Genomic DNA, 16,523 nt, shown 5'->3' on the forward strand with positions numbered 1-16,523 from the left:
GATTTCCAGAAAGCCTTTGACAAGGTGCCACACAAAAGGTTGTTGCATAAGATAAAGATGCATGGCATAAAGGGGAAAGTAGGAGCATGGATAGAGGATTGGCTAATTAATAGAAAACAAAGAGTGGGGATTAATGGGTGTTTCTCTGGTTGGCAATCAGTAGCTAGTGGTGTCCCTCAGGGATCAGTGTTGGGCCCACAACTGTTCACAATTTACATAGATGATTTGGAGTTGGGGACCAAGGGCAATGTGTCCAAGTTTGCAGACGACACTAAGATAAGTGGTAAAGCAAAAAGTGCAGAGGATACTGGAAGTCTGCAGAGGGATTTGGACAGGCTAAGTGAATGGGCTAGGGTCTGGCAGATGGAATACAATGTTGACAAATGTGAGGTTATCCATTTTGGTAAGAATAACGGCAAAAGGGATTATTATTTAAATGATAAAAAATTAAAACATGCTGCTGTGCAGAGAGATCTGGGTGTGCTAGTGCATGAGTCGCAGAAAGTTGGTTTTCAGGTGCAACAGGTGATTAAGAAGGCAAATGGAATTTTGTCCTTCATTGCTAGAGGGATGGAGTTTAAGACTAGGGAGGTTATGCTGCAATTGTATAAGGTGTTAGTGAGGCCACACCTGGAGTATTGTGTTCAGTTTTGGTCTCCTTACTTGAGAAAGGACGTACTGGCACTGGAGGGTGTGCAGAGGAGATTCACTAGGTTAATCCCAGAGCTGAAGGTGTTGGATTATGAGGAGAGATTGAGTAGACTGGGACTGTACTCGTTGGAATTTAGAAGGATGAGGGGGGATCTTATAGAAACATATAAGATTATGAAGGGAATAGATAGGATAGATGCGGGCAGGTTGTTTCCACTGGCGGGTGAAAGCAGAACTAGGGGGCATAGCCTCAAAATAAGGGGAAGTAGATTTAGGACTGAGTTTAGGAGGAACTTCTTCACCCAAAGGGTTGTGAATTTATGGAATTCCTTGCCCAGTGAAGCAGTAGAGGCTCCTTCATTAAATGTTTTTAAGATAAAGATAGATAGTTTTTTGAAGAATAAAGGGATTAAGGGTTATGGTGTTCGGGCCGGAAAGTGGAGCTGAGTCCACAAAAGATCAGCCATGATCTCATTGAATGACGGAACAGGCTCGAGGGGCCAGATGGCCTACTCCTGCTCCTAGTTCTTATGTCCTTATATCAGAGGCTGAATGCCCTTGACTGCTGAAGTGTTCCCCGACTGGAAGGGAACATTCCTGCCTGGTGATTGTCGCGCGATGTCCGTTCATTCATTGTCGCAGCGTCTGCATGGTCTCGCCAATGTACCACGCTTCGGTACATCCTTTCCTGCAGCGTATGAGGTAGACAACGTTGGCCGAGTCGCACGAGTATGTACCGCGTACCTGGTGGGTGTTGTTCTCACGTGTAATGGTGGTATCCATGTCGATGATCTGGCACGTCTTGCAGAGATTGCCATGGCAGGGTTGTGTGGTGTCGTGGTCACTGTTCTGAAGGCTGAGTAGTTTGCTGCAAACAATGGTTTGAGGTTGCGCGGTTGCAGCTATTCAGCTCATGCCCCAGTCAAAAAAGAATTCTAATGGCTTGCATCACCCCTCTGACTGTGGATATATTCAGCTTTTACTGCCCTCTCCTCAAACCGACAGTTTCTCCTAGTTTCCCTCCAGTCTCCCTGCATCATGGGGTTTGGAAGGGAAAGTGGGGTTTGGGTAAAGGCAGGTCCAAGGATGTTTCTTTTCAGGCAGCAAGGTAATGATGTTGGAGATTACTCCGGGGGGTGGGGCTCTTGCATTGTTGGCTAGTGTGGGGCCGGGAGAGAATTTGGGAGGTCAGCTGTATGGCGGATAATAGAAAGAAACTTGCATTTATAGCGTACCTTTTACTGCCTCAATGTCCCAAAACGCTTATAGCCAATGAAGTATGCTTAACGTGCATGAAACAGGACAGCCAATTTTCTCGTAGCAAGGTCTCTCAATGTGCAATGTGATAATGACCAAATAATCCATTTTTAGTGATTTTGGCCAAGAGCACCCAGGAGAAGTCCCCTGTTCTCTGCTTCAGTTTCTGCCATGGGATCCTTTAAATTCACCTGAGAATGTAGATGGGGGCTTAATGGTGGTTTAATGTCTCGCCCAGAAGATGGCGTCTCCAACACTCCCTTCAGCACTGCACTGGGGTCCCAGCCCGTGCTCCAGTCTCTGGAGTCGGACGCGAGCCTATGGCCGAGTTTGCCTCTCGGTGAACCACTGCTGCAGGAGGTGGATCCCATGCACCAGAGGCTGGGAGGAAGACACAGCCAGAGATGGAATGCTGTTGTCAGAGAAACTAGCTGATTGCAAGGGGGCATCTCGGACCAGCCCGTGGCTTGGGGGATCTGATCACTTGGCTGTCAATTCGAGACTAGGGAGTATTTTCATCCGTGATATTGTGACTCAAGCCGCCGTAATGTGACCCAAATTTCGGAAATGAAGCAGGAGATGAGCTGACAATTGGTTCTGATGGAGGGCAAGTTATTTTCAGCATTGAAAGAAGGAAAGTTATTTCTATCAACGCGGCAGTCATTGTTGGGCTTCATAAATAGATATGCTGAGTCATGGAATCACAGAATTGTTACAGTGCAGAAGGGGGCCATTCAGCCCATGGTGTCTGTGCCGATTCTCCAAGCAGAATGCACTTGGTGTCACACTGTCACCATCTCCCCATAGCCCTGTACATGCCCTTCCTGCTCAGATAATCCAATTCCCTCATGAGTGCCTTGGAATGAACCTGCCGCCATCACGCTCTCGGGCAGCACCGCTTGCTGTATGAAGACATTTCTCTCTGTGTCTTTATTGCTTCTTTTTGCAAGTCTCCTGTTCTCAATCCTTCCACCAATGGGAACAGTTTCTACCTATTGACTGTCCAGACCATTCGTGATTTTGAAAACAAAATCAAATCTTACGAAAAGGGCGGCACGATGGAACAGTGGTTATCACTGCTGCCTCATAGCGCCAGGGACCCAGGTTCGATTCGGCCTGGGGTGACTGTATGGTGTTTGCACCTTCTCCCCTTGTTTGATCATAGAATTTAGATCATAGAATTTACAGTGCAGGAGGAGGCCATTCGGTCCATCTTGGAAAGAGCACCCTACCCAAGGTCCACACCTCCACCCTATCCCCATTACCCAGTAACCCCACCCAACACTTGAGGGCAATTTTGGACACTATGGGCAATTTAGCATGGCCAATCCACCTAACCTGCACATCGTAGGACTGTGGGAGGAAACCGGAGCACCCGGAGGAAACCCACACACACACGGGGAGGATGTGCAGACTCCGCACAGACAGTGACCCAAGCCGGGAATCGAACCTGGGACCCTGGAGCTGTGAAGCAATTGTGCTAACCACAATGCTACCGCGTGTGGGTTTCCTCCAGGTGCTCTCAGTCCAAAGATATACAGGTTAGAGGGTTTGGCCATGATCAATGTGCAGGGTTCTGGGGGATAGCATGGGGAGTGCAGAGGTTTGTTGCAGACTCAGTTAACCAAATGGCCTCCTGTACTGTAGGGATTCCAAACCCTTTACTTCTCCCAGGGAAAACTGTCGCAACTTCTGCTCAACTGAAGCTCCTCATCCTTGGAACCAGCCTCTGAATCTTTTCTGTGCACTCTCTAGAAAAACAGGGAAGTTACGCTGAAGCTTTACAAAGCTCTAGTTAGCCCGCAATAATTGCATCCTGTTCTGGACGCCCCACTTTAGGGAGGATGTGAGGCGGTGCAGAGGGGAGTTATCAGAATGGTTCCAGGAATGAGGAATTTTAGCTGCAAGTTCAGGTTGGAAAAGCTAGGATTGTTCTCTTTGGAGCAGAGGAGATTGGATAAAATTGTACACGGTTATGACAAGTTTAAATAAGATAGACAAAGAAAAACTGTTCCCACGAGCTGATGGTATAAGGAGTAGGGGTGGCACATTTGAGGTTTTGAGTAAGTATGTGAGGAAAAACTTTTTTTAATGCAGTGAGTGTTAATGACTTGGGGGTTTCTGGAAGTGAAAACGATCAATGATTTCAAAGGGGATTTGGATGGATCCATGTGGGAAATAAACTTGCAGGACTACAGAGATAGAGCAGGGCAATGTAACTGACTTTATTGTTCTACAGAGAGCCACCAGCATGAACTCGGTGGGCTGTATGCTCTTCTGTGTTGTAAATGACACTAATGCCAGAACTTTAAGGTTAGGTGCTATTTTGATTCAACAGTCTAGAATCATCCAATCAGGCAATTAAGTAGCCCAGTTTCCTCCGGGTGCTCCCGTTTCCTCCCACAGTCCAAAGATGTGCAGGTTAGGTGGGTTGGCCGTGCCAAATTGCAACTCCGTGTCCAAAATGTACGGGGATAGGGCAGGGGTGTGGGCCTAGGTTAGGATGTGCTTTTGGAAGGTTGGTGCAGACTCGATAGGCCGAATGGCCTCCTTCTGCACTATGATCCTTCTGTGATTTTTTTTTTTTTTCCAATTAAGGGGCAATTTAGCGTGGCCAATCCATCTACCCTGCACATCTTTGGGTTGTGGGTGTGAGACCCACGCAGACACGGGGAGAATGTGCAAGCTCCACATAGACAATGACCCAGGGCCAGGATCAAACCTGGGTCCTCAGCGTCATGAAGCAGTAGTGATAACCACGGGGCCACCCTGCCACCCCTCCTATGATTCAATCTAAGGTGGTGGTTCACATCATGGCCAGCCTGGGCATGATGTGAACCACATCATGCCACATTAAAAAAAAACGTTTTGGTTGGTTGAGTTTCTTTTCAACGTAAATGGATGCTTGCGAGATCGCTGAAGCAATGGCCGTGTCTGACTCCCTGCATTTTAAACTAAAAATGAGATATAAGCCAGTCATCATGTATTCCATGTCCCAATCACCTGTATGAAAATGGTTAAGTACATTTTAATATCCCAGTCAAATACTAAACTAAGTTAGTGTACTGGAATATTCCATATGTCAGGAAACTTGGGCCAAAGCCTGAAATATTGGTAAATAGCTCAAGTGTACAAAATAAATTATTTGCTGAGCCGGTTGAGTTTTTTAACCAAGTGAAGTTAAAAATGAAACCAATATGCTGGGAAAATTGGAGGACGAGATGAAGCCACTTGTTTTCAGCTAGAATATACTCCATTTACCCACCTTGGTTCTATGTTAAACAAATATCTTCTCAATCTCGATGGAGCGTTGATGAGAAAAAGGGCTTTTGGCCCATTTTATTTTCGCTTTTATTTCTCTGGATGTTTTGAACTATTGCCAATCTGTGGAATCATTTTCAATACTGTTTTTGCTGACGGAAAATGTTTTTATATCTCCTCAGGAATTGGCAGAGAAAAACCCAAGTGTAATTTTCTGTGACGTGGATGTGGATGATGCCCCAGTAAGTTGAAATCCACCGAACTGGATAATTTTGATTCTCCCAAATGTAGTTCAACACATGAAAACATTTTGAGTGCCCAACTCCAGAGATCTGTCAGTATACGCGAGAACAATCTTGCAGGATTGTTACAGTGCAGACGGAGGCCATTTGGCCCATCGAGTCTGCACCAACTGTCCAAATGAGCAACTCGCCGACTAGCCCTCCACCACCTTCTCCCCGCTACCCTGCACCATTCTTCCTTCTCAGCTAGGAGGGCGTGATGAGCTGGCTCCCTTTCTTTATTCAACCCTCACCTGTTGGTCGCAACCCGATTGATCTAAAAGGGACCTTTACTTCGATCCCTTTCCCCGGCCCCAATATTTAGGTTTTAAAGGGATAGAATTTAATCAGTTTTTCTTGAGTTAAAGAAAGAGTGAGTTTCTTAACTATTAAAGAAAATGATAAAACGCATGCATATACATTCAAGCAGATTAAAAATGACACGAGGGGCAGAACTGCTTCTTTGTTTATCGTTCTCTGGTGTACTATTTGAACAGCAATCTCTTTATTATTCATGGTTTGCCCTATTACGAATTAACCTGTGACCTGACGGATTGAAACCCAATATAGTTTTAAACAACTGCTTTGATTCCAAAATTTAGGAATATTGGTGCAGGAAGACGCCATTTAGTCTATTCTATCATTCCATTAGACCATGGCTGGTCTGTATCTTGATGCTCTCTACTTACCTTGGTTCGATATACCTTAATACTTGTGGTAAACAAAATTTGGTTTTGAAATTTTAAATTGACCGCCAACCTGAGCAGTGTTTTCTTTTCACGGGATGCGAGTAGCGGAGAGAGTTCCAGATTTCCACTGCGCTTGTGTGATTCTGTGCTTTCCGACATCACCCCCGAGTGTCCTAGCTCTGATTTTAAGGTTAACTCATCAGGGCTCTTTTATTTTCTCCTGCCCCCTGTCCATCCCGTCAACTCCTTTAATTATCATAGAATTTACAGTGCAGAAGGAGGCCATTCGGCCCATCGAGTCTGCACCGGCTCTTGGAAAGAGCGGTCAACACTTCCACCCTATCCCCATACCCCAGTAATCCCGCCCACCACTAAGGGCAATTTTGGACACTACAGGCAATTTATCATGGCCAATCCACCTAACCTGCACATCTTTGGACTGTGGGAGGAAACCGGAGCACCCGGAGGAAACCCACGCATACACGGGGAGGATGTGCAGACTCCGACACAGACAGTGACCCAAGCCAGAATCTAACCTGGGACCCTGGAGCTGTGAAGCAATTGTGCTATCCACAATGCTACCGTGCTGCCCTTGATTACAACATTGCTTTAATCCTTTATGCATAAGAGGAAAGAAGTGTTCATTATCTGTACTGCATCATACAAGTTAAAATTCATTGTACAGGTTTTACTTAATGTCTGAGTTGTGTTGAACTCTATTGAACTAACTTGTGGTTTGCCATCTGTAGGATCTTGCTGAACAGTGTCAAATAAACTGCATGCCAACGTTCCATTTCTACAAGAATGGAGAGAGGGTAAGTTCTGGAGAGTTGAATGGTGATCACAATTGTGACATGGTTGGGGTGAACGTATTGCGACTGCAATTCACAACTGTATTATACTGTATTATGTTGATGCCCCTGTGGGCTCCGCCTGTGGCTCTGCCCCCTCGGGGGTGGGTATATAAACCTGCAGCCTGTAGGCGGCACTCAGTACAGAGCAGTCGCAGGCAGGCACAGATCTAGCTTATTAAAACCACTGTTCACTTCTACTAATCGTCTCGTGTGAATTGATGGTCGCATCAATGGTTATCGACCCCATTTTAATACTGAAATTGTAACACTAGATGCCAAGCGCCAACAAAAACAAAACTGCATCATAACATTCAGTATATAATTATCGAAGTTCGCATGTTATAGATCAACATATAGCATGCATCATATAGTTATGAAAATCGTGGACCCTTGGTGTACAGAAGGAATAATTTTCAATCCTTTATCTGATCTGATAGAATCCAACTTAATAAAAGTGTTCCGGATTTTTGTGTTTGTTTTTCTTTTGTACGTAAATAATGGCCGGATTTCTCTGGCCGTTGGGATTCATTTTTCACACCGGCAGCGCACCCCCACCCTCGGGTTTCCTAGGGGGGTGGGCTTCGATGGGAAATCCATTGACCAGCGGCGGGAGCGGAGAATCCTGCTGCCAGTGAACGGTGCGGCACTGGGAATCACGCCGCAGTGGGACTGGAAAATCCAGCCCAGTGTTAACTTGTATGCAGAGTGTTCCTTATGCAGGATGGCAGTTCTACAGATTGCAGCTGTCACTGGTACCCGACCTAAACTGGTGGATAATGTGTGAGTTTGAATGCTCAGTATTAATAGTTCAGCAACTGTGGGAGAAAGTTACCCTAATCCCCTTTACAGAACACGTTATAGCCAATTCCAACAATTCTTTCTCCCTTGCTGAGAAATGGAAGCTACTTATTCTGATCTCTCTGTTAATGCAATGTTTATGTCTCCCTCTTTTTGATATATACTGTCTAATCCTCACGTTTTGATGTTAGAATTGCCTCGATGTTTGTGCTAGGAAGGAAGAGGAAGAAAAACCCAGGTTACAATTCAACAACTATATACACATTCCCTACACCAACCTGTCAGTACTTTCCTCTTCACTGTTTACAAAGCCTCCCAAGTTTCATTTCATATCCGCAAATTTTGAAATTATGCCCTGTGCACCAAGGTCTAGGGTGTCGTATATCGGGAACGGCGAGGGTCCTAACACCAACCCCCTGGGAAACTACAAAACCCCCTCCAGTCTGAAAAACAACCATTAACCACGACTCTCTTTCCTGTCACGTAGTCTGTTTAGTGTTGCTACCAACGGCATTGAGTACTGGAATCCTCTACCAAACCCTCTCTGCCTCTCTCTACTTTAAATCAAACTCCTTAAATGCCTCGTCTTTTATTTGTCTTTTAAAAAAAATAAATTTAGAGTACCCAATTCATTTTTTCCAATTAAGGGGCAAATTAGCGAGGCCAATCCACCTAGCCTGCACATCTTTTGGGTTGTGGGGGCGAAACCCGTGCAAACTCCACACAGACAGTGACCCAGAGCCGGGATCGAACCAGGGACATCGGAGCAGTGAGACAGCAATGCTAACCACTGCGGCATCGTGCTGCCCACAGCCCACGGGCGGGATTCTCCAATCCCGCGGCGGGCGAGTGTCCACGCCGTCGCGTTTTACGACGGTGTGAACGGGCCGCTCCCACGTCTAATTCTGACCCCTATTGGAGGCCCGCACAGCGCTGCAGCGGTTGGCGCCACTCCATCTCCAGATCCCGGCGCAAACTGTGCGCCGCGGGATCCGCGCATGCGCAGTTGCGCCAAGGACATGCGCAGTGGCGCTGGCGCCAACGCACGCATGCGTAGTGGCCTCCTTCAACGCGCCAGCCCCGACGCAACATGGCACAGGGCTGCAGGAGCCGGCGCGTAGGAAAGGACGCCCCTAGCCACAGAGGCCGGCCCGCTGATCGGTGGGTCCTGATCGCGGGCCAGGCCACATCAGAGGCCCCTCCCCCGGGGTCAGACCCCCCCCCCCCCCTCCCCACAGGCCGCCATCCGACCCTTACACGCAGAGGTCCCGCCGGCCCAGAGCAGGTCAGAACGGCGCCGGCGGGACTCTGCTCTTTTCCTACGGCCGCTCGGCCCATCCGGGCTGGAGAATCGGCGGGCCGGCCACGTAGAGCAGCGCCAACCAATGGGTGCCGATTCTCCGCATTGTGGAGAATCGCGTGCCGGCGTCGGTGCGGGGTGGATCATTCGCGGGGATTCTCCGGCCCGGCGCAGGACTGGGAGAATCCCGTCCCACGTCTTTACCTAAGGTGTTGATCGCTTGTCCTAATATCTCTTCATATGACATACCAACATTAAGAAAATTTAATACTATGAAGCAGCGGGTAGCTGTTTGATTGGGTAGGAGGGGGTTGGATTTGGGGGGCTTGTCGACTTAGAGCACGATACTCAACTCCTCCTCCCCCCGAACTTTGGTCCGACCAGGAATGATCGAGGGAAGCTTTTCTGCTCGGTGGTCAATTGGGGCCCTTAAGTAGTCACTTACCGGTGCGGGGGGAAGCTAGTGGTCACTCACAGGCACTCGGCGCTTGATCAACAGACAAGCCGTTGGAAAGTGGGTGGGAGAAGCGACACGGGTCCCACTGATTCTCCGACCAGAGAATGGGACCCCTGTCGCGCTCGTTAAATTCTGCCTGTTGGATCCATTAATTCCAAATTTTAAATGCAGCAAGTCACCAAGAATTACTTTGGGGGTTTTTTCCCCCCCGTCTGAGCACTTGTCGTCAATGGGTATGAGCAGCAAAGTGGGTGAAAGTCTTGATTTTTCCACAGACGCCTGGCTGGATAGCTTATACAGGTGTCATTTTGAAATCCAATTCTCTGCTCACCACCTTTGCCTTTTTTGCGTGACAAATTGTAGCGTTTGGAACTTGGTTTATTAGAAATGAGTGATTTAAATGTGAGCTACGAATGTATGAATTAGAAGCAGGAGCAGGCCACTTTACCCCTTTACTCTGTTCCACCATTCAATAAGGTCGTGGCTGACCTACATTCCCCCCCCACCCCGGTAACCTGTCATCCCCTTGTATCTATCTAATTTTAATTAATAATCTTTATTGTCACAAGTAGGCTTCCATTCACACTGCAATGAAGTTGCTGTGAAAAGCCCCTAGTTGCCACATTCCTGCTCCTGTTCGGGTACACCGAGGGAGAGTTCAGAATGTCCAAATTACGTACAGCACGTCTTTCGGGACTTGTTGGAGGAAACCGGACACTCGGAGGAAACCCACGCAGACACGGGGAGAACGTGCGGACTCCACACAGACAGTGACCCAAGCCGGGAATCGCACCTGGAACCCTGGCGCTGTGAAGCCACAGTGCTAACCACTGTGCTATTCGAAGACTTTGCTTTCACCGCCTTTTGAGGGAGAGTGCCACAAACTTGTTACCCTCTGAGCTATTGACTACGGGTGCTCTGGAGTGGTTTAGCCACCTTTCCTAAGAAGACATTCCTGGAAGATGTCAGTTTTAAATTGTGTTTATGTTTATTCATGCACTGCTTCCTCACGGTGCCAAGGACCCAGGTTCAGCCCTGGGTCACTGTCCGTGTGGAGTTTGCACATTCTTCCCGTGTTTGCATGGGCCTCACCCCCCCCCCCCTCTCCCCACAGCCCAAAGATGTGCAGACTAGGTGGATTGGCCATGCTAAATTGCCCCTTAATTTGAAAAAGAAAAGAATTGGATACTCTTAAAAACATTTTTAAGTTTATTCATGCACCTGTTTAATATTAATATAAGAATTTCTCCCTTTCCTTTAGGTGTTTGACTTTTCTGGAGCCAATCGAGCAACACTGGAGGACAAAATTCGAGAGCTGCAGTAATGGGTTTCAATCTTAAGAAACCTGTATTTCAGACCAAAAATAAATTAACAATTAAACTTAGCTTCTGGTGAGGGTATTTAATTCTCTGCGATATGAAAATCATTTTCGTTGAGTTTCCTCCTGACATGAAATGATTGTAAAGTCTGGTTGTCTGTCTAGTCATCGGGCACAGTGTAAGGGTGCAGTAATACAGCCACATTTTAAGTTTAATGCAGCATGGGGGTTGTCGGGTGAGCTTTGGAATTGAGTATTGGTCTGGCTGCCTGAGCATGCTGAAGAAAAGATGCGAGACCGCTTTGTGTTGGTAGGCTCACATGAGTTGTAAGTTTGCACAGGCGGTAATGTAATTTCAGCTATCGTACTGTGATCACCCCAGTCCAACGCCGGCATCTCCACATCGTAATTTCAGCTGGCAGTGAAACAAAGTCTCCAGTTGCTCTATTTGGAAAAACTTATAAAGTTGTTAAGAAAGAGCAAGTGGGCACTAATATTCAAATCCCTCTTAACAAGTGGTGTTTTTTAAAGGAATGAAAACGTCCTGCCCTATCTTCTACAGATTTAATATCTCATCTGATATAGAAACTGTATCCTGACAAACTGCAACTTTGAGAGATCTTGGATCCGATTTTGAAGTGTGCTGCCGTGCAAATCTTAGTTGCTCTTTGCATTTTATACATTTCCCCCCACCACCACCACCACCCCTCCCTCTTAGCTCCATGTTCCCACTAATTACTGCTTAATTAATGCAAAAGTCTATCCGAGGAATATTTCACTGCAGGACAAATGATAGGGTTCTTAGTGACTGTTTAAAAATTGGGTTGATCGCTGACTTCTGCATGAAAACATTTCTCGGCGCAAGAATTCATGCTCCACTATTGTATCCGACCTCCCGAGTGCTTGATGCTGACATTAAATTCAAAATATATGAAAATGAGCGCAGAAGTTAACTCTTCAATTGATTCTTGCATAAATAGTATTTAATGCGATGATAATATAGAAACCCTTCACAGCTAATCAGACGAGCCTTTTTTTACCTCAGACACCAGATATTACAATCATTGAGCAAACCATGACAATTGATGCTATTGGACAAAGATTGCTTAAATTTCCATTGTGGGTAGTTACGTGTTTGCAGATAACAACTTGGGTTGATCTGAAATATTTAATTTATTGGACCTTAACTGTTAAATGTGATTTTCAGTCGTCAGCCTTTCTGTAAAATAGCTGCCAATGCCATTTTCACTTCATGTACTTTCCGCATTCACAAATGTAACGAGCATAATGGTAAGTATGTTTTAATGTCCCAGTTGTTAAACGTGTCGATGGCACCAAACAAGATGTTGTGTTTTATTAAAAGAAACTTGATTCTTTTAAATCCAGGTTTGATTCTTGACTCGCACCGTACAAACTAGTCTCGGGCCTTTGTTAAAGCCGAAGAAAATGCAGACCTGGAAATCTGAAATAAAAACAAAATGCTGGAAATACTCCGCATCTGTGAAGAAAAAAATGGAATTAACATTCCGAGATTGGGACGTTTTCAGCTGCGACTGAATAACGCCTGATCACTTCATCCAAAACTCTCTGGATACACTTGAACATACTTTATGGGCGCGATTCTCCCAGCCCCGCGCCAGGCCGGAGAATTGCCACAACGCCGCCCCGCAGTGCGGAGAATTGGCGCTGTCCACGGCCGGGCCGCGATTCTCCGGCCCGGATGGGCCGAGCGGCCGCGCGGGAACGGCAGAGTCCCGCCGCCGCCGTTCACCCCTGGTCGCTGCCGGCGGGAACTCTGCGTAAAGGGTCGGGGGGCAGCCTGTGGGATGGGGAAAAGCGCTCCTTCACCGGGGGGGGGGGGGGGGGCGCTCCGATTTGGGCCTGGCCCGCGATCGGTGCCCACCGACCGGTGGGCCGGCCTCTTTTCTCCCCCACCCGGGCCTACTTTGTTGCGCGGCCGGCCCCTGAACCCCCACGCCATGTTGCGTCGGGGCCGGCGCGCTGAAGAAGTCGCATGCGCGTGTTGGCGTGGCCCAACTGCGCATGCGCGGGTTGGCGCCGAGAAGGCGGGCTGGAGCGGCGTGAACCGCTCCAGCGCCATGCTGGCCACCTGTGGGGGACAGAATCTGTCGTCCCCACGCCTGTTTCGCGCCGTCGTGAAACGCGACGGCGCAAACACTTAGTCTCCATTTTGGAGAATCGTGCCCGATATCTACCTTTACCAAGGAAGAGGTTGCTACCAAAGCCATAGTGAAAGAGGAAGTGACCGAGACACTGGATGAGCTATTAATTGGGGAAGTGGAGGTTTTAAAAAAGCTAACTGCACTTAAAATTTGTTAAGTCGCCAGGACCTGACGGCATGCACCCAAGGATCATGACAGAAGTAAGGCGGTGGCACGGTGGTCAGCACTGCTGTCTCACGGCGACGAGGTCCCAGGTTCGAACCCGGCCACGGGTCACTGTCCGTGTGGGGTTTGCACATTCTCCCCGTGTCTGCGTGAGTCTTAGCCCCCACAACCCAAAGAAGTGCCGGCTGGGTGGATTGGCCACGCTAAATTTCCCCTTGATTGGAAAAATAATAATTGGGTGCTCTAAAAGTTTTTTAAATGACAAGGGGTAAGGGTACAACTTGTGGGAGGGCATTGGCCTCAACCTTCCAAGGCTCACGGGGATGGTGTCAGAGGGCTGGAGAATTACAAATGTACCTTTGACCTGTACGGGTTAAGATTGCCCTTTATTTTGAGCAGTCAGGGTAACCTGGATGATGGGGAAACTTAAAAACAGCATCCAGAACAAAGTTAACAGTCACTTGCATTACGTCGGCATGGATTTGTTACAGGCAAATCATGTGGGGGGGGTTAATTCATTTTTTTTTATGGGATGTGGGTGTCGCTGGCTAGACTCTAAAATTCACTCTGCCTCTCATCGCAGGTCCCAATCTTATCAACCTTTGCTGTACCACCACCAATGAAATCTTCCTTAAATATGGAGTCCAAAACTGCACACACTATTCCAGGTGTGGTCTCGCCAAGTCCTACAGACTTGTAGCAAGACATCTTTATTCCTGTACTCCAATCCCTTTGCAATAAACGTCAACATGCCATTTGCCTTCCTAATTGTTTGTTGCACCTACATGCTAACTTTCTGCGTTCCTTGTATGGCACACCCAGGACTCTGAACATTTGCAAGTTTCACATCATTCAAAAAATATTCTTAAAGCCAAAGTGAATAACCTCGCACTTTGCCACATGACATTGTCTGCCATTGATGCCCGCTTGCTTAACCTGATTTTTCTGCAGCTTGACATCATCAGCTAACTTGCATACATTATTTTCTGTTTCTTCTTTCAAGTTATTAATAAAGATTATAAATAACGGACTCCAGCACTCCACTCGTCGAAGCATGCCAACTCGAAAATGCCCCGTTTATGTTTACTCTTTGCTTCCTGTCTGTTAACCATTCCTCTGTCCTTGCTAATATATTACCCCCATTTCAATGTGGGAGAGTCTAGAACCAGAGGGTATAATCTCAGAGTAAGAGGTTGCCCTTTTAAGAATTTCTTAGTGTGTTGATTCTGTGGAATTCTTTACCACATAGGGCTATAGTGGCTGGGTTAAGTATGTTCAAGGCTGAGATAGACACGATTTTTCATCAGTAAGGGGATCAAAGGTAATGGCTTATAAGGTGGGAGAGTGGAGTTGAGGATTATCGCATCAGACCAGTCATGACATCATTCAATGGCAGAGAAGACTTGATGGGTCGAATGGCTTACTTCTGCTCCTACCTCATCGTTTGTTTTTCCATAAGCCCTTTTGACAATTTATTTTGTTGTGTGTCACCTTATTAAATCCATCTATACTACATCTACCGGTTCTCCTTCATCTACCCTAGCAGTATCTGCCCACTTGCCTCTGCTCTCTGGTTGTAGTGCAGAATGCAAGAACCTCCGTTCTGCTGTGCCCGGTTAGCTTCCTACCACAGAGGCCGCAGTTAAATCCACACACTCTTCACATTTCCAGGTCTCTTCCCTGTTGCTCTTAGACTCTGTTCCAGCTGTGTTGGCTGCTTGAGACCTCTTGGGAGCCGATTCTCCAAAATGGAGACTAAGTGTCCGCGCCGTCGCATTTCACGACGGCGCAAAACTGGCGCAGGACGACCTATTCTGTCCCCCCAACCCCACCCCGTTCACGCCGCTCTAGCCTCCCTTCCTGGCGCCAAATGGACGACGCGCCAACCCACGTATGCACAGTTGGGCCGCGCATGCGTGGGGGACTTCTTCAGCACGCCGGCCCCGACGCAACATGGCATGGGGGTTCAGGGGCTGGCCGCACAACAAAGTGGGGGGGGGGGGCCCGCCGATCGGTGGGCCCCGATCGTGGGCCAGATCCCATCGGGAGACACCCCCCCCCCCCCCCCCCCCCCCCCCACACCCCCCGGTGAAGGAGAGCTTTTCCTCGCCCCACAGGCCGCCCCCTGACCCTTGCGCAGAGTTCCCGTCGGCAGCGACCAGGGGTGAACGGCGCCGGCGGGACTCTGCTTGTTCCGCGTGGCTGCTCGGCCTATCCGGGCCAGAGAATCGGTGGCCTCGCCGATTCCAGCAACCGGCGCCACGTCAAATGGCGCCGATTCTCCACACCTCAGAGAATCTCGCGCCGGCGTCGTGGCCCGGTTGCGGCGATTCTCCGGCGCGGGGCTCTGAGAATCGCGGCCCTTATCTCTGTTTCAGTTTTGCCCCCAGGGAGTAGTGCTGGGAAAATTTAGCCAAAGTTTCTGTGTGAAGTATGCAAGTTATGGGATGACTTTGGACAGCTAGCAGTAGCAATTAGGTGATTCATACCCCGTTTGGGGATCCAACCAGGCAATCTAGAAATCCGGGCAGCTTCGTAAAATTCGAAATCAGCACTGTGGGACTTGCAGTTGTAACAAAATGCCCCAAGATGCTTCACCAGGGCATAATCAATAAAATAGATCATGATCCTACAAAGTCGATGGAGGCGAGTCGATTGGAACAGGGTCTTGAAAGAGGTGGGGGGACTTAGGGAATTTAGAGCTTTGGGGAAAGATGACTGAAGATACCGCTGTGAAAGGAGGGACAATGTACAGGGCCAGGGAGGGTCAGTAGAGCAGAGAGTGTGGGACTGGAGAGCTTGCAGGGAAAGGGTGAGGCAGGCCATAAAATGCATGAGGATTACAAATGTGAGGGGGTGGCAGCAAGAGTCAACCTAAATCAGCATAGGTGGGCTTATGGGTGAACTGCACTAGAGAATGGGAGTAGAGGATGGGGTTGGGGTCATGGTAAGGGTATGTAGTTTGGTGTGGTGACCAAAGATAATGAGCTGGATTCTCCGTCGGTGGGATCCTCCCTTTCACCGGCCACGCACTCATGCCCGCGGATCTCCTGACGGCGTGGGGGTGCCCACAATGGGAAACCCCAATGGCCGGCTGCCAGGTTGGAGAATCTCGCTGCTGGAGGGGGTGCATCTCGCCAGAAAACAGGTGAGACGGGACGGAGAATCCCATCCAATGGCTTTGATCTTCCCAATGCGGCACGGAAGCGCAGTGGTTAGCACTGTTGCTTCACGGCGCCGGGGTCCCAGGTTCACTTCCTGGCTTGGGTCACTGTCTACGGAATCTGCACGTTATCTGCGTGTATTTCC

At 48.2% G+C, this 16,523-nt stretch overlaps 1 protein-coding gene across 1 annotated transcript in view; it reads left to right on the plus strand.

Moving 5' to 3' along the window:
• LOC140429854 (thioredoxin-like) overlaps positions 1-12,247 on the plus strand; it is a 29,520-nt gene extending 17,273 nt beyond the window's left edge. Inside the window, exons 3-5 of the mRNA XM_072517340.1 lie at positions 5,352-5,411; positions 6,889-6,954; positions 10,810-12,247. Coding sequence (XP_072373441.1) covers positions 5,352-5,411; positions 6,889-6,954; positions 10,810-10,872 — 189 coding nt within the window. The 3' untranslated portion in view covers positions 10,873-12,247. The remainder of the gene's footprint in view (positions 1-5,351; positions 5,412-6,888; positions 6,955-10,809) is intronic.
• The last annotated feature ends 4,276 nt before the right edge of the window (positions 12,248-16,523 follow it).

This window comes from Scyliorhinus torazame, chromosome 9, assembly GCF_047496885.1.
Source record: "Scyliorhinus torazame isolate Kashiwa2021f chromosome 9, sScyTor2.1, whole genome shotgun sequence".
Classification (NCBI taxonomy): domain Eukaryota; kingdom Metazoa; phylum Chordata; class Chondrichthyes; order Carcharhiniformes; family Scyliorhinidae; genus Scyliorhinus; species Scyliorhinus torazame.